The sequence below is a fragment of the Oryza sativa genome, chromosome 12 (assembly GCF_034140825.1).
Source record: "Oryza sativa Japonica Group chromosome 12, ASM3414082v1".
Classification (NCBI taxonomy): Eukaryota; Viridiplantae; Streptophyta; class Magnoliopsida; order Poales; family Poaceae; genus Oryza; species Oryza sativa.
Genome location: NC_089046.1, coordinates 10,510,974 through 10,529,258, shown reverse-complemented (window position 1 = coordinate 10,529,258; position 18,285 = coordinate 10,510,974). Strand labels below are relative to the sequence as shown.

The following is an 18,285-nucleotide window of genomic DNA, read 5'->3' as shown; positions in this document are numbered from 1 at the left end:
TGTGACCTGCATTCTTCGGTTTTTGTGATTTTTTTTCAATGTTCATTATTTTTTGAACTTCTAAAATTAGTTTTAGAAGCAAAATTGAAAAGTTTGTTTTAAAATGAAACTTTTGGCCACTCCACTTCAAAGATAGTGTCATTGTGCGTGGTATGGCAATGTTGTCCTGCCCTCTGAAAATAAAGTTTGAGACGGTTTTCTTGAATTATATTTAAAATTCTAGAAAATGTATATTTGTTTTGTTATGTTTCCATTGTACTCTTGCCTACTTCCAAAGCCAAAAGGTTCAAATTTTCCGATTAATATCTCTATGCCGGTCCAATGCTAAACTAGATAACCGTGCACTGTGCCGAGCTGCCAATTGTCCATCCCCATCGATCGATTCGTCCTGTGGCTAGTGTCAGCATTACCATTGTCGATAAAATTTGACTTCTCCAGTTTACTTTAACGTTGTATTGCATTCTTCACTAAATAGTTAGATTATTACATACATGAAAATTCCTGACTGATTGATAATCTTTTTCATAGAAATAATATCATTTCCAACCGTTTTTATATCTAGATGAAACGTTTCCTAGAATTGGGGTATTTCTTAAAATATAGCATATGATGTAGTCACGAGTCACGGATAATTGGGGTACAATAAGAATTCCTTGTGAACTTAATATTTATTATAGAATAAAGTAATTCTATCATTATCTCTACAACTGCTTTAAAAGCGCAATCGTTCTCCTTCCATTTTCTCCCATTGCACGAACGAGGTCATTCTTTAAGCAACCTCTAACAAATCCAGTGCTTTATCGTCAATCCACTCATCCAACCAATCCCCATTCATATGGGCTCTGATCTATCACCAAGTAATAAATAGGGTATAGCGGGTTGGTAGCGGATTAGTGTCTGAGTAGCGTATTGCGAGTGCTATTTTGGATGCTAAGTTCCAATAGCGGAGTAAAAAAACCGATATAAACATAAAATTTCACTTAAAATTTAGAATTTAGACTACATACTTAATTACCCATGCATTTCATAACATAATGAAATAACATATAAATATATAAGATAAAGAAGACACACGATGCTAAGTTATCATATCCATGTGTGAAGAATATCATTTAAGCATTATAGTGGTCTAATAAAATCAATAGCGGGTTGCTATAGCAGTCACAACTCACAAAGCATTATAGCAGGCTGCTATTGCAGTCGTAAAATGCTATAGCGGTCGCTAAATTCCAACGTGCTATCTTTGGTCCGCTACTGCTACAGCGGCCATTGCAAACGCTATTTATTAGCTTGCCTGCCACCTGTTGCATAGTACAGAAGATGTTTTCATATAAGGGGTTGGCAAAAAATTTTACTCCTGCATGTCACATCGGATATATGGAGACACATTTGAAGTATTAAACATAGTCTAATAACAAAACAAATTATAGATTCCACCAGAAAACTATGATACAAATTTATTAAGCCTAATTAATCCGTCATTAGCAAATGTTTACTATAGCACCACATTATCAAATCATGACGCAATTAGGCTTAAAAGATTTGTCTCGTAATTTTCTAGCGAATTATGTAATTGGGTTTTTTTTTTTACATTTAATACTCCATGCATGTGTCCAAACATTCGATGTGACAGCGCGAAAAATTTTGTTTGGGAACTAAATAGGCCCTAAGAGCAATATCGACTTTCCATCTTCAGCCATAGAATGTGCCAGCCACATCATACCAACCCATGATAGATTGAAGGAGAAACATAGCGTCAAATTACACCGTTTACCTCAAACCTAGATTTTCAAATGATAAACAAGGTTCCAATACATCTGTAATTTGTACACATGAAAAAATGGGTACATATCTGGATTCCTTTAGAAAATTCCAATTAATTTAGTTAGCGCCTACTGGGGTAGTAACAACAAAATTTCTCTGCCAAGGACCTGCTCCCCTTCAACAGTAATCAGGCAGCTCAACAGAAAGAGTGACTTTGATAGCCTTCACATGCTCAGGAGACCATCAAGCTATTTTACAGGTATAAAGATGCTGCAAACACTATATCCCTCTTGATCTTACTGACAGCCTCCTCAAGTTTTGCTTCCAATTGGGTTTCACCGATGGATTTCGATGCCAGAATTAGCTGTTGCAGGACCTCCTCAAGCCTTCTGATGGCCCTGATCAAGCTGCCCTCAAATACTTGGGTCATCTCCATGATTTGATAGAATTTGGATCCTTTGGCCCATGAATACACCGCTTCCATTATATCAGGCCGGAAAGAGTTCACAAAACTCTCCACGTCAATTTGGATCTGTCATCGGCAAGACGAGAACATTTTGTTTCAGCATTAAGATACAATTCTGGAGCAAGTCCACCTAGCTTTATAACAATTATATCAACAAACAATCCATATGATGGCTTAGTTATATCAATTACCTTGCAGTCAAGCTGAAGGTTAGCAACCCTTCTAGCTGTCTCCTGCAACTGGAAGAACAGCAAGTCGAGCTCCTCCCTTGGCTTTGGGGCATCCTGAAGCTTTTCCTGCCAAACAAAGCAAGAAAGCAGCGCTACCATCTGTTCTACTGTAGCATCCTTCAGAGTGCCGCTAAACATAAGCTCTGTCAATGTTAGCTCATCAGCAGAACTTATCTCGCATGCTACTTTGCCCTTCACTTCCACAACATCCTCACTTGTAATATATCTGTCACAAAGTTGATCCTCTGATAAGAATTTATATTTATTTACAAAAGAATGGATACAATTTGACATGCAACTAACATAGGGCATGCCAATTGGGATAGATGGTGTATGTTGTTTCTAATTTGATAGAATAATCCACTGGTTATGTAATTATGCTATGTGTTTGTCAGTTTTTATCTGGTGCCCTTGTAAAGTTGTTTTTCAGCAAGCAAAATTTATACAACAAACATGATCTATCTTATGCATGGCAATCATTAGACATGTAGACACTCATTCTGAATTCCAAATCAGCATATTATCAGAATATACGTGTCAAAGGATGCATCAAAGCATTACCCCAGTCTACGAAGAACCCGTTTTCGGGCCTTGAGCTCATCCTTGAAGGCTAAAGCAGTGGAAGACCGCATTGTTCTTTTAATGGCCTTTATTTTGGTTGATAATTCTTGCTTAGCATGCAACACTTTTAGCTTTTGTTTAATATGTGGAGAATTGTGGACATCGTGCTTCTCAAATAAACTTTCAAGAGCTTCTATTCTTCTGGAAGCTTTCCGGAAAGAGCTTGATTGTACCTGAAAAGAAAAACAAACAAGCTGTTAGAACTACATATATAGAGATAACCTGAGTGATATGCATGATTTTTTTTCTTACTTTCATATCCTCTTCTGGATCCAATAAAGGGATCCCATCTTTAGCAAACCTGGAAATAACTTCATCAACTTTCCTCAATGTGTTTTCTCGAGCTTCTACAGGCAAAAGATCCTTTGGTATGTGCATCCGAATGCTGCTTAGTCCATCAATCTGTGAATTAGACAGAAAACAGACCACTTTGCATTGTTATAAATGTTTAGAACATAAAAAGTTCACCGGTCAAATAGGAAAAGGAAATAACCTGAGAAAGTGGCAAGGAAATCACAACTGGTTCTCCACGGTCTTTCAGAGGAATAATCTTCATTGTCTTCTTTCCACTTTTGTCCTTGCTTACAGAACATCTTGTGAGAACATCAACTGTGTAATCGGAATCCTCAGGCCTCCTATCTGAATTTTTTAATAAAAAAATAAATCAGAACTCAGGAGTAAAGAGAGACACAATAGCTATAAGATGCCCCTGTCATGTGTTCTCAACCAGACAACCAGGCAGTGCTGGAGTTATACATAATGAGACTCATGAAATGCAATTTGCCGAAAAAAAGGGTCCTAATTTTTATGACGACAAAAAAATCCAGGACAGACTATCAAATATCAATCTACCACAATTAATCAAAGCTCATTTAGATTAAGTGCAAGATCATAGAAAAAATAAATGTGGTCATACAAATTTGAACTTTGAAGCAGCGATTAGTCAGCAAGCATATCTTGTGCTGGAGCCTAAACTCAGTTCCAAAACCACCTTAAAATGTCTAATTACAAGACTTGTAGGTTATATAATGGAATTGCATTGCCAAACAACTCGGGGGAAACAACTTCAACAAAAGAGAAAAAGATTACATAACAGTATGGCTCGATCAGATTTTCCATTTAAGTTTTCTGTACCTTCACTATGGGTTTTCACCTTTTCAAAGTTTATTGTAACTCCCCAAGTGATGTTTTCATCAATAGAGAAGGTGGATTGCTCATCAGTACTGTACTGAACGCGAGCAAGCCTTCCTGGTTGCAAGAAAGGTAGAACATATTTAGGAGAATGAACAATATCGCGGACATCCTTCTTTAGATTTTTGTACTGCTGCAAGAGATCATAATAACTCTTTAGGTTCTCCTCCTCCTCAATAATCATGGAATTTCTCTCTAGTTCCAGCTCCTTGACTTGCTTCTGCACAAAATTCAAATAGAGTAATACGTAAGTGCAAATATAGTGCTTCAATAACAGGGTTTTTATGCTAGTGTAATTGCTATTAATTGTGATACTAGGGCACCTGGTACTGGGCGCACTAGTTGGTTTACTGGCATTTTTTTTCCTGAGGGAAAATCAATTTTGGTATGTAATTATTAATTAGAACTGCTCACTTTACTGAATACTAAACATGTAGATCGTTTAGTAATTTGCTCATGGAATCCTCAAGCCCAAAAACTAAGCATAAATATAAATTGACAATGTCAACAAACCTCAAGATCAGGGAGAACTCGATCAGCTTGAAATTGGTAAAATGAGTGCCGAAGAAGCTTTTCAGGATCACCATCTTCACAGCGTATTTGATTTAACAACATATTGTAGCTCAAATGAAAGGCACTGATCAAGAGGAGGATAATCACATGAGAAGTTGAGAACCATGCAAAACAGGAAAAAAAATTGAACGCTCAAAACTATAAGAAACATAACAGTTCAACAAAAAGATATGCCTAAACTAACTTAAGCAATAGTATGATAGCTCAAGGTTTCTTGATATAAGGACCTGAATAGCATGCACAGAAACAGGCTACTTAATTAAAAGGATTGGTAAAGCATAACCATTGTTAATTTAGTAATAGATCAGATAGTTTCAGTCCAATGCCCAGGTTTTCTCATTAACACCATTCATCCAGGCTAAAATGCTAAGTATAAGCAGTGAATCCAGGACACTTACCTGTTCAAACTATCAGCACTTCCTTTCAGAATCATTTTGGCAGTTGAAGGTTCCATTTTCTCATCTACCATCAATATACAGATACCACGCTGATCAATACCTCGGCGACCAGCACGGCCACTCATCTGGATGTATTCTCCACTTGACAACCATCTGAATCGATCACCGTCAAATTTTCGCACATTGGTAAACACAACAGTCTTTGCAGGCATGTTCAAACCAATACTGAATGTTTCTGTGGCAAACAAGCACTACAACACAAGGTTTCAATCTCAGAAGCTAAAAGTTACAACAAAAAGGTATATCTTAAATAGATAAGGCATACAAGTGTGCTAAGCTCCATATAATAAAATTAATATTATGTTAGCATTTTATCACCAAGGTAAGTACAATGAATGGCATGGATCACAAAAGCAGAAAATAGATACCATTTTCATTTCAAATAAAACAAGCAGTTGAAATTATAATTTCATCATAATATAAAAAAAATAAGTACTTCACAAAATTTAGATCTCTCTTTCTATTCAAACCCTACAGTGCAATTGAGTGCAGAAAACTCAAACATCCTAAATATAACAGATGCACTTCACTGTTTGCAAAGGCAAATAGAAGTGCCTAATCTATGAAACTGCAAATAGTCACAGCTATCAGAATATATGTTCTTAGGTGAGCAATCAAGCACCCTTTAAGGTCATCCAGAATCATCTTGAGTAAAAGTGTAAAATATGAATCAAAACATTTGCTTCTAACTATCATTGTTCCATAGATGAGCAGTCAGTCAGTATGCTAATTGAACTGTTGATACACTTTTAGCCATAAGGCTAGGAAATAACAGCAACTGAAGAAGTCATAGGAAACATAAAATAATATAATATGCTAACCTTGATAAGGCCCTCTTGGAAGAGTATCTCAATCACTTCCTTCAAAATGGGCAAAAGACCAGAATGATGTACACCAATGCCACGTTTCAACAAGGGAAGCATGTTTGAAACCTGTGAAAACCCCATGGCTCAATTATCCCAATCGCTCAGTTATCAAAGGAACTAAATGAAAGATAAAATACAAGCACCGGTTGAAGGTATGGACCAATTAATGGTCCCTGTACTAGTAGGTAATTAGTCTGTTGATGCTGGTATAGCACGGTATCAGAGTATCTTGTGACGTGGTACTGGTACAACCTTATTAATTACTATGTCGATAGCAGTCTTCCACCAACACATATGTGCTTTAAAGTTCAAACTTTGAAGAAACAGGAAACTTTGTTAAGAAAAAGAAGAGGCCCAGAAAACCTATTGTATGGGTATAAATGAAAGATGACTGATGTATCATTTGATTGTTTGAAAAATAGTTTCCACAAGACTGTACATATACAAATGAAGTGCATAATAGCTACAGGCAATACATATCCTGTGTGCTAGTAGCTTGAGTTCAAACGTCCTGTCTTTTTGAAAACCTATCTGAATCAACTTAGCCATATAAAACAACTTACCTGGGGAAGCTTCTTATCATCATCTGAAAGCAAATCCATAGCACTCCAAAAAATTGTTTCAATGTTTGCCTTCTCATCATCATCATTCAAGTCCATCTTAGCCATCTATAGCATACAAGAAGGGCAGTAAAAAAAAAAACTAAATCGGCCCGTTTGCCAAATCAATAAAATCTTCTGTTATCTAAATCACAGTAATTTACAGAAGAACATACCTGCATAGCAAGAAATTCACACTCCCTTTTGCTAAAGCTGAAAAGTATCACTGGGTCATATTGACGCTGAATTATCATCTTCACCATCTTGAATATGTCGCTGTCCTCACTAGGTTTTCCTGTCAAGAGACCTTTCTGCCACTTCCCATTTTCCCTCTTTTTGTCATTCTCACTAGCAGGGACAAGCGCATTCAAACCTTTCTGAAAACTATCCTCTCTGAACTTGCTCTTCTCATCAACTACCAGATATAAACCATCACCTCCAGAAGGAAATACATAGTGTTGGAGAGGTGTAGGCCGGTAGTCAGTGTATACTATATGACAAGGTTGCTTATGTACCTGAGAAATAAAGCACTCTCTTATGGTCAAAGAAGATAGATCAAATGCTGATAAATGCTTGATCAAATGTGTTCTAGGGAAGCGTGGCAACAAACCTTAGCCACCCAGTCAGCAAACTCCTTGGCATTAGGCACGGTAGCTGAGAGGAACACAAAACGTGAGTTCTTAGGAGCCATCACTATACTTTCCTCCCACACCACTCCTCTCTCTCTATCACGCATGTAGTGTACTTCATCAAATATAATCCAAGCGACTTCCCTCATGACTTCTGATCCTTTATACTGCATGCTACGCCAAATTTCCGTGGTCATGACCTGCATTTTCAGATCAAGATTAAGTAACAAAACATTTAACATAGATGGGATGATTTCAAAGAATCATAAGGATACCATACCAAACAAGATGCATTTGGCTCAATAGTAACATCCCCAGTCATGAGGCCGACATCAGAGAACTCTTCTTTGAATTCCCTGTACTTTTGGTTACTCAAAGCCTTGATTGGAGATGTATAGATGACACGTTGCTGATTACGCAAAGACATTGCTATTGCATACAATGCAACCACTGTCTTTCCAGCTGATGTGTGAGCTGAGACCTGGAAACTCCCATGAAAACAAAAGTATAAAGGGGTCAATGCTGATTGAAAAACCATAAAATAACTTAAGTGGCATGCCAGACAGATGAATAAATGGCCTGTTTGGTTTCACGAGCGGGATGATGAACTCATCATTTGATACATGATGAGTTAGTTTGGATTGAGGAATGGAACAGGTTTGTCCAGCACCACCTCCACATGCTAAGCTATTGGATGAAGAATGCAGTCATTCCTCAAATTTTGTGGGATTATCCCATGATGGATCACTGATCCTAGATGGTTTGATTCCTCAAACCAAACTACCAAAGAGGACCTAAACTTAACAAGCTGAGCCAAACTCGACAAACTTATGGAGTGGCCTTTTGGTTGCATATGCACATTGTGCGACGAATGAACTCCCCAAAGGCTTAACGTAAAAATCAAAATTGATTCATTTGAGGCTAAACAGAACAACTCATCATCATACATGATAGAATGTGAGGGATGAAATATAGGGCTAAGCGGTGTAGCTGCCAAAAATTGAGCATCATCATCTTGTCTACTTTAGGCGAAACAAACCAAAAGGAAAACACGAGAGGAGCCAATGGAAATCGAAGGTAGAATGCCAGAATAAATCGAAGGTGGAGGGGATTAAATTAGCTTGCAGGTTAATGTACCATGACGGATTCTCCGTTGTCGAGGCATCGGATGGCCTCGGCCTGGAAGGGGTCGAGCTGGAACGGGAAGGTCTTGGCAGGCCCAGCACCCTCGGCGCCGCCGACGCCGTTGAGCAGGTGGGTGGCGGGGGCGGACGGGTCATAGCCTTCCGGGTAGGAGACGTCGTGCACGCAGGCGACGGGCTCGCTGCCCCCGCCGGCGAGGGAAGGCGATTCAGCGAGTGCTTCCGAGCCCCGCGGGGCCTTGGGAGGAGGGGACGCGAGCTCGGCGGCCGCGGAATCGGCCTTACGCTTGAGGGTCGCCATGGCGCGCGGCGGCGGCGACGGCGACGGCGACGACGGCGGCGGCGGCGGCGGCTAGGGTTTAAGGAGTTGCGCGCGAAGGGAGAGGTTAGCGAGACCACGCGACGATGCCATTTTTCTCCCTTTTTTTCTTCGGGTTGGTTTGGTTTGAGGCCTATATTGGCCTTATCAATATTTGGCAATTTCAATAGTGTTTATTGTCTATTTGGTTTGGAGCCAAATTTTGGCATGTCTAAGAAAATAGGCCATTTTAACAGTTAATTTAGGCTATTTCGGCTTCAATCCAAACATAATTTTTCCTTTGCCAAAATTAGCCATGCAAAAGTTGCCAAATTTGACATTGACAAAAATTGGTAAGGCAATTTAGGCCGCAAACCAAACCAGCCCTTCCTTTTTTTTTTTTTGGCTTTCGATGAAAAATAGCACGGCCCACAGAGAAAAGGCCCATGCCCACGATCCGGCCCGCGAAGCCCACAATCGAACCAAAAGCAATATAAGACCCCAAGAATTGCAAACTCTAGAATCGGAATCGCCTCGCATCCGGCACTTGCTATGGCCGCCGCCGCCGGGACTCCGCCGCCGCCGCCGCCGCACGCCCCGTCGGGCCCACTCGTCATACTCCGGTGACGCCGCGCGATGATCCCCGGCGACCACTCCTCCGGACCCGCGGAATTATCCCCCGATTGCTTTGACCCTGAAGCTCCAGGTAACCTAATCGATCTCGCGCTAAATTGCAACTTTTTTTCTCCAATTAAGGACATTGTCATCATGATGATCATACTCCTTCAATTCTTTTGTACTCCCTCCGTCCCCAAAAAACTCAACCAGTATTGGTTTTGATGTTTTCTGTGTCCATATTCGTTGTACTATAAAACGTCCCATCTAATATTAGGTTGAGTTTTTTTAGGACGGATAGAAAACGTCCCATCCAATATTAGTTTGAGTTTTTTTTTTGGGACGGAGGGAGTAATTGTCACGATTATCAGGTAATATCGTCAATAATATGACATCTCTTTTAAGGACCTAATTTTTTCTTTTAACACAAGACGAATGATCAATATTTAAATATCAGTAACGTTTGGTGACAAGTAATGGAGGGAGCATCTGTTAAACTGAGTTCGTGAGAGATCAGAGCACACCAACTGACCCAAACTCAATTTTGTTTGTGAGATATAAAACTAACAAAATTTCGACCAATTTTGTTTCCTGATTTGAAATTTGCTTCTTTTTTTAATATATCTCACAAAGTAAGTTGAGTTTGGATAATATTTTTTACATGATTTTGTACCATTATCTCATCTACGCAGGTGTGATTTTTTTCTTTTTGAATTTAGACAAATTTTTGTATCAATGTTTACATAAATTTTCATCTGGTTGGCTTCTGGCTACGTATTTATCATGAAACCTCATTATATGGCACTGACAGGTGGATCCGTGGCCATTGTATCTGACGGTTGAAGATATATTTATCCATTTAACCCCACACGCGCTATGTACTTTGCGCTCTCTCTCTCCTCTACATGACATTATCACTTTTTTTTTTGTATTTACCGATAGATGATCCAGCCACCTGCTTCGCTCACGACGAGAAGGACTTTGAGTCGAATGAAACCGTTTGGGCACTGTACGAGCGGTGGTGCAGCTTCCATAGTGCGGAGCACGACCACGATGACATGGTCCGGTGGTTCGGATGTTTCAAGGACAGAGCGCGCAGAATTATCGAGTTCAACAAGTCTAGCAAGCCTTATAAGTGGGGGGTTGGGGCCTGGGGGCTCAACATATTTGATGATATGACCCCGGAGGAGCTCTTCGAATTTGGGAATAATTAACTATTTGCCACTTTTACAAGTAGTTCTAAAGGATTTGCCATTGAACCCACACGTCATAGACACATGAGGGCCCACATACATGTCATAGATAGCGAGTGGCAAATTCTTAATTGTTATATCTTAAAAGTGACAAATAGTTAAATGTCCCCCGAATTCAAGTGTCCACTGCTCCTGCAAAGGACTTACTAATTTACCAAGAAGCACTTCAGTGATAATATAATGTTATACTGATTGATCATCTGCTAGCTACTTTAGGTTCAGCCTGAGTAATCTCTACTATACTTAAAAAGAAGCCTAGTGGTGGTCTTGAATCCTTACCAGGCAGACCTGCGAAGTGTGAACCATTCGATCTCCAAATCCAACGGCTCAGATCGAGTTACCCCTTGTTCGCACGCCCACCACATCCCCGTCGTTCGCACGCCCCTATTCCCCCGTTTCTCTTCCCCTCGGCCACCTTTAACGCCGCACCCTAATCGCCACTCGCGCCATCTCCCACCTCGTTGGTACCCTCCGGCGCCCCCAATCTCTGGTTCGTCAACCACCTCCGCGAGCGCTGCCCCCAACTTCCGGCTCGTCAACCACCTCCGTGCGCGCCGCGGGAACACCAACGACCACGCCGCCACCGATTCGGAGTCGCCTTGACGACATCTCATCAGATACTAACTGTTATCCAGTGAAAGTTATCCTTAGCAAAGGTATATTGTTACACACTTCTGCTTCCATATTTTTCGCTTTTCTCTGAGGAATATCTGGCATTATATTGTCATTTCTATGCTTTTTGCATCAACATTGTATCCTACAACAAAATTTACTGTTTAGACTGGACTATATGAGATTCCTTTCAAATGTAGTTTGCACTCTGAATTACAGAATTCTGTTCAGTAAGCCAAACATAAAGTTCAAGATGATATTGTGTGTATAGCCATGTATTCTTAATACATAATCAGGACCAACATCAATGCCAAGCTCAGTTGTATTTCTACGTGATATCGCATTTCTTTAGCATGCACCGAACATTTGTCAAGTCCTCTTTTGACAATCTGTGATGGATGGGTAAAACTGTAAATGTAGTTTACCTACTGTATGTTGAACCATTTGACTTATTTGGAATTTGGACATAGGAGTATCATGTCCATCACAGTATTAGATCCATATGGTTATTCTGGATGGTTATAGACCTACAGAATGATAGTATTGCAGATTTGCAGTGATGTGTCCACTGGATTTTTCGCTATTAGTTGGTTTTGTAATGTTTTGCAGCTTAGTACTGATTTTTCGCTATTAGTTGGTTTGTATTTGTAATGTTTTGCAGCTTAGTACTGATGTTAGCAGATTTCTGAGGTTCTGCTTTAGTTCAGATTTCCAATTGCAGTTTAGAATTTTTTGTAATCATGTAGTTGCAGTCCAGTTTCCAGTGGGGTACTGAATTTCCACTTGAGTGGAGATCGTCTGAACTGAAAGCCAACATTTGAGCTCATGCTATTAGCCTATTACTGTATCAAATAAAACTTTGTTCTTTATCAAAGAAGCCTTATCAGATTGGTGGATCACCACCACCGACGGTAGGTAAGCTCCATCCCTTTTGTTCTATCCAAAATTCCACGAAGATCAGGTTATGGAATGAGATGAACTAATACATCTGGATTGGTGAGATCAGGGTGAATGGGGATGTTTTTTTTTTCAGTTTTGGGATGTTTCTCATTTAAGTGTGATGGTTATATTGAACTATAATGCAGGCAACACTGGCCCTTGATGTTTTTTTCTGAAACAAAAACTGTCAGATTATATCGATCAATCAGTATTAACTTTGGCAACATAATAGGCTCACGGGGAAAGGAAACTCCCTCACGGATTCTTCAATTAGGAGGGACTGCATATTCAGGTACTGTATATTGTGCCTGTATGTTTTTATTACATTTTGCTAAAGGGATACTCATTAAATTGAAGTACATGATTGTGGGAGGAGAACATGTGAAATGCACATTGCTGCCTTTTTTTTATCAGATAACCGTTCATATGTAGGTTTCAGATATGCTTTGATGGTATCATATCCTTCTTATATACTTCATCTCATAAGGTTCCAACGTACACTTCTATACTTTAACAGAAAAGGTTTTTATAACTGCCATGCTGCTGCTTGAAATTAAAAAACTTGACAAAATATTTTGTATCATTTAACAGAAGAAACAAGAGATTTCCAATATACTCTCAACCTGCCTGCAAGTTATTTTCTATTATTTATCTTATTGGCAAATTACTCTGACAAACTCATTTTTAGTTATAGAATGGAAATTTTTGTACTTTTGGTCCTCTTATTTTAAATCATGTCAAACGTTCAAAGGTTTATGTTAAGTGGTGACTTGATGGGATTTTTTTTTTTCTTCAGCCGCTCTCTGCTGCTTAGTGGATACTGGATTTGATTTATGCAATGATCACATCAGAGAGAAATATTATCTGATAGACAATCAAGAGGTTTTAGGTTTTCAGATAAAATTTAGATCATTGCTCAAAAAGAAAACAACATAGTGCTTGGTTACTATGCAGTCCCTTCTGTAGCAAAACTAGCAATACATCATGCCAAATAATCAACTTGGAATTCAATGTTGTGCCTTCTATAAGAGAGTTAAATAGTTTAGAAGAATATGGGTCAGAATTATTATTATTGATTTGCTTCTGTTGTTTGCTACTGTACCATCCTATTCTGTTAATGTACAGTAAATTGTGTAATTTTATGTAACAATTAAATCTGAATACTATTATAACAATGGTATCTTGAAAATTTTGTAGTATTGAAAACCACATTCTGAACATTAGTGCAAGTTCAGTTTTTAATTTTCTGTTTGAAGTTCAAGTTAAGAAATCCTCATTCTTGCTATGTATCTTACCTATTTCAGTACATGCACCAAGTTTTTTTTCTTCATTTTCTTCAGTACAGTCTACTCATCTACTTTGCTGGTAGCTTTTGCATGTCATGATCCCCACATCATGATGTACAATTTTCAGTTTTAGATGCCAGTTTTGGTGTGAGGAACTAAATTGAAACTGAACAGTGATTTTCCAGAGTTGCGGTAAAGCTCTAAACAAGTTAGTTCTACCATGGATAACAATAGTGGCGGTTCCGCACCAACATTTTTTTCATAGACAACACACAACAGAGTTATAAAAAAAATTAGAAAGCAGTAAATTCTGAATTATGTTGCCATTTAGAACGGTAGATCTACCATTTTAGTATGCTTTCTATTTTAATATATTTTTCTTGGGTGATGACTTCAACATGCTAGCACCCTTTATTTTCATCCTAGTCACTGTGTGTATGCAATATGGATGTGTGTTGGCTGGTGGATGTGAAAGTGGTAGTGATGTGGCGGAGATAGGGGGAACTTTTGGTGCAAGTTGTTGTGCCCACGTAACTATGTGACGCATAGTGTGTGCATGCGTGCGACTGGAGGAGAAGGGTGGAAACCCATGAGCCAATCAGACACGGGGAGACCAGCACTGATAGGAGAAGTAGTAGACCAATCGTTCTCGGTGCAGCACGGTGGAAGGAACACATAGTGAATGGTCCATGGAAACCGTGACATCTGGATGGATGGACATGGACTCTGAAGTCTGCCCATGCGAGCGGGCGGCATGCTATTCGGCGGAATGATTTTGGGATCCAGGGCCAATTGTTAGGGCGTCTAATTCCGTGAAGGAAGATTGGATCATTGTGCGTGGATTGATTTACGGGATGGAATTAATTGAAATAAAGGCTTACTAAGTTCTGTCATCACCAAATTACATGAAGCTGGTGAATTATTTACTCTAATCATCGTAACCCTACCAAATTTTAGTACTACCTTAGGCGCGAGCTGATTGTCTGAAGTGATAAGCAAAATAGAGTGTTGACATGGACTGAGAGGCTAACTAAATACATAGATAGTCACAATGGAATTAAACAACATAGTAGATCGAAAATTCAAAAAGAAGATTGAAAAAATCATTCGACTTACCAATTCATCAATTAGTATAAGCCGGATTTGTAGATCGCCGTAAAAATTCTCATGCAGATGCCCTATCCAGACGACCCTCGCACAGACAATCCACCATTTTCAGTGTATGTGATCCATTTGTACCTCGTGGAACCGAACAATTCTGCATAGGGAACACAATATACACAACATGATAGCGTTGCATAATCCATCAACAGAAGAAACAATAGAATGAAGTAAGAGTGACCTCCATGGTTGCACGGCTACGCCATTCTCCATATTGTGTGCTAATCAGTAGTTTGCAATGCACCGGATCTGTAGCAACGGTTATCTTTTTTTTAAGTTCATTATCCAGGAAAAACAATAATATTGAAGGCAACCACCGGTAGCTAAGGCGGACGACGGCGACAACTGATTATTGTTTTTCCTAGATAATGAACTTTTTTTTTGAAAAAAAGATAACCGTTGCTACAATCCAATGCATTGCAAACTACTGATTAGCACACAATATGGAGAATGGCGTAGCCGTGCAACCATGGAGGTCACTCTTCCATCAGTCTATTGTTTCTTTTGTTGATGGATTATGTAACACTACCATGTTGTGTATATTGTCTTTCCCATGCAGAATTGTTCGGTTCCATGAGGTACAAATGGATCACATACACTAGAAATGGTGGATTGTCCGTGCGAGGGTTGTCTGGACAGGGCATTTGCATGAGAATTTTTACGGCGATCTACAAATCTGGCTTATACTAATTGATGAATTTCTAAGTCAAATGGTTTTTTCACTCTTTTTTTTTTAGAATTTTCGATCTACTATGTTGTTTAATTCCATTGTGACTAATCTATGTATTTAGCTAGCCTCTCAGTCCATGTCAACACTTTATTTTGCTTATCACTTCGGACAATCAGCTCGCGCCTAAGGTAGTACTAAAATTTGGTAGGGTTACGATGATTAGAGTAAATAATTCACCAGCTTCATGTAATTTGGTGATGATAGAACTTACTAAGCCTTTATTTCAATTAATCACATCCCGTAAATCAATCCACGCACAATGATCCAATCTTCCTTCACGCAATTAGACGCCCTAACCATTGGCCCTGGATCCCAAAATCAACGCATTTTCCAGCAAATAGCATGTCGCCTGCTCGCATGGGTAGAGTACATGTCCATCCATCCAGATGTCGCGGTTTCCATGGACCATTCACTGTGTGTTCCTTCCACCATGGCGCACCGAGAGAACAATTGGTCTCCCGGTGTCTGACTGCCTCATGGGTTTCCACCCTTCTCCTCCAGTCGCACGCATGAGCACACTATGAGTCACATAGTTATGTGGGCACAATAACTTACACCAAAAGTTCCCCCTTTCTCCGCCACATCACTACCACTTTCACATCCACCATCCAACGCACATCCATATTACATACACACAGTGGCAAATCTAGGATGAAAATAGAGGGTCCTAGCATGTTAAAGTCATCACAGAAGAAAAAAATATTAAATAGAAAGCATACTAAAATGGTAGATCTATCATTCTAAATGGCAACATAATTCAGAATTTACTATTTTTTTATAATTCTGTTGTGTGTTGTCTATTAAAAAAATGTTACATTGTCCGTGCCTAGTATTAGTAGCAGCAGCTAGTTCCAGGTGGCTAGCTGTTTCTTTCTTGCTCTACCTCATCTTTTCTCGTATGTCTCTACGCTTCTCTAACTGAGTAGCGTAAGACTTACAAGGACTAAAGTAAGCCTAGGACCCAGGACAAGGCCGAGCCTGAGGCGGATCTTGTGTTACATACTTATCCCGTAAGTAGATGAAGGTGGGCTCGGGACCCACCAAGGTGGGACCCTTAGCCGCACAATATGGGTGTAGCTTTTTATTTTTGAGGATGGTTTAAGCATGCCATTTATTTTATTTGTAATTGTTTTGCCCCTGGTTGCCATTTCACCGTCAATTCCAATCTCTTGGAAATTTCTATTTGAGTCTATCTCACTCATCCATTCTGACTTTTTTTGGCAGTTCATTCAAACGGTTATTTTTGTGTTTCATAATCTTCTATTTTGCATATGAATTCCTACCAACATAATGTGTTTTCATATTTCTTTATTTTACCATTCCCGTGTTTCAGATGGGCCTAATCAAAGTCCATTTTTCATTCTAAGTTACAAACCCAATTATTTTTATCCCCAACTTATAAAACCGGATAAATACCACCATAAAACCATATTTTACGATGTTATTGACAAATAAGATAGTGCCTTTCTTCTAACATGAACTTGAATTAGGAAAGTGAGGAAAACCCTAGAGAGAGATATTAAGATCATGTCAGGGACTGAGGGGTAAAACCATGAACTGCCTACTTTTATGGTTTAACCCCAGCATAATAGCAATTCGACTCCTATTGTACAACATAATCGTTGAACTTCTATTTTTGGTACGGAAAGTAGACAACGCGTGAAGGTGTATGCAGGAGCGTATCCATCGTTAGGGCTTGTTGAGTCTAGAGCCCTAGCTCGCCAAGCAGATCCCCAGGGAGAGCAAGAGTAGACTAAGGTCTGCCTTAGACCCGACCATGTCCTAGGTCCTGGGCTCACCTTAGTCCTCATAGGTCACATTTCCTGCAAGGAGTGGAGGGTGGAGACATATAATTAGAAGGTATAAACTAAGGTCTGCCTCGATCCAGGCCTCGTCTTGGGATCCAAGCACGCCTTAGTCCCTGTAGTTTCCGCATTATTCTGCAAAGAAGAGCGTCAAAACATACTAAATAACTACATTATCTATTCATCAAAGACATCTTCGAGAAGCTCGCCTAAGAATAGATGAACTATCATCACAAAAAGTGCACTTGCGCAACCTCATGGCTGGCTGGGGAAATGGGCGCGCTCCATGGGTTGTTGTGAAGCGGTCCTCTCCGCCATAAATGAAACAGGTTTATGGGGAGCCCCAGCCAGCCTGGAGCTGAAAGAACGTAGCCAAGACACCAGCGCTGAGTCATTAGCGCCGGTGAAGCCTTGGATGCATGTTGAACATGCCCTACGCCACCTGATTTAGCCAAACGGACAAAAGCGAGGCCGTGGCGCTATTTCAGGCAGCCAGGGTTCCACCAGGGCCACCACTCGTCACGTGGTGGGATAGCTGGCGCGACCCAGCTATCCATAGAAGCCCGGGTACCCCGGGTAATGCATGTTTCAAATCTCAATAGGGTTTCTTGAAGACTGTGTTAGGGAACCAGCTATCAATGACAAGATGGCTGATAAGACATGACAAGGAGTAGATTTGTAATAATGTGAGCCCCTGATTATAAAAGGAACGGGGCAAGCTACGGATGGGGGGTTGGACTCTTTAGATCGGTATACTTCACTTTGTAGCCCCAAAAGGCCTTCTTTGTACTCAACTGATCTAGGGAAGACAACGAAACTAACACAGGAGTAGGGTATTACACCTTCGGGTGGCCTGAACCTGTATAATTCCTGTCTTTTGCTTTGTGGGGAGCTCGAGCCCCGTAGATCCGATCTTGCTTTGATATCTTTCTACACCATTCACCACAAAACCCCTGGTCGAAACTTCACACCTGGGGAGGGGTCTCCACTCCCCGTTGTCCGAGGAATCGCTCCCTCAACAGGAGTTGTGGCTAATTTTCCTCCAAA

General features: G+C 40.0%; 1 protein-coding gene and 1 long non-coding RNA gene across 3 annotated transcripts; one reads left to right on the top strand and one right to left on the bottom strand.

The window, feature by feature from the left end:
* Positions 1 to 1,717: 1,717 nt before the first annotated feature.
* LOC9268439 (DExH-box ATP-dependent RNA helicase DExH9) lies at positions 1,718 to 8,927 on the bottom strand. Its single transcript, XM_015765141.3, has 14 exons — positions 8,535 to 8,927; positions 7,678 to 7,878; positions 7,379 to 7,597; positions 6,945 to 7,283; positions 6,733 to 6,837; positions 6,125 to 6,235; positions 5,244 to 5,494; positions 4,786 to 4,909; positions 4,216 to 4,492; positions 3,575 to 3,720; positions 3,334 to 3,483; positions 3,022 to 3,254; positions 2,422 to 2,686; positions 1,718 to 2,296 (listed from the first exon to the last, which is right to left on the bottom strand). Exons 1-14 carry the CDS (start codon positions 8,838 to 8,840, stop codon positions 2,018 to 2,020), a joined length of 3,006 nt encoding a protein of 1,001 aa, XP_015620627.1. The 5' UTR covers positions 8,841 to 8,927; the 3' UTR covers positions 1,718 to 2,017.
* Positions 8,928 to 9,362: 435 nt separating this feature from the next.
* On the top strand, positions 9,363 to 13,498 carry LOC4351979 (uncharacterized). Of its 2 annotated transcripts, XR_010738508.1 has the most exons (4): positions 9,363 to 9,543; positions 10,264 to 11,361; positions 12,489 to 12,548; positions 13,053 to 13,498. It is a non-coding gene; the product is annotated as an uncharacterized lncRNA (long non-coding RNA). The 2 variants fall into 2 exon arrangements; XR_010738507.1 differs by lacking the exon at positions 10,264 to 11,361.
* The last annotated feature ends 4,787 nt before the right edge of the window (positions 13,499 to 18,285 follow it).

Bases quoted from the DNA above. Each gene is read 5' to 3' on its own strand.
- LOC9268439 (XM_015765141.3), bottom strand. From the start codon at position 8,840: ATGGCGACCCTCAAGCGTAAGGCCGATTCCGCGGCCGCCGAGCTCGCG. The intron at 7,598-7,677 runs GTATGGTATCCT...CTGAAAATGCAG, and splicing joins AGCCAAATGCATCTTGTTTG to GTCATGACCACGGAAATTTG. The intron at 2,297-2,421 runs GTAATTGATATA...TGCCGATGACAG, and splicing joins ACCTTCAGCTTGACTGCAAG to ATCCAAATTGACGTGGAGAG.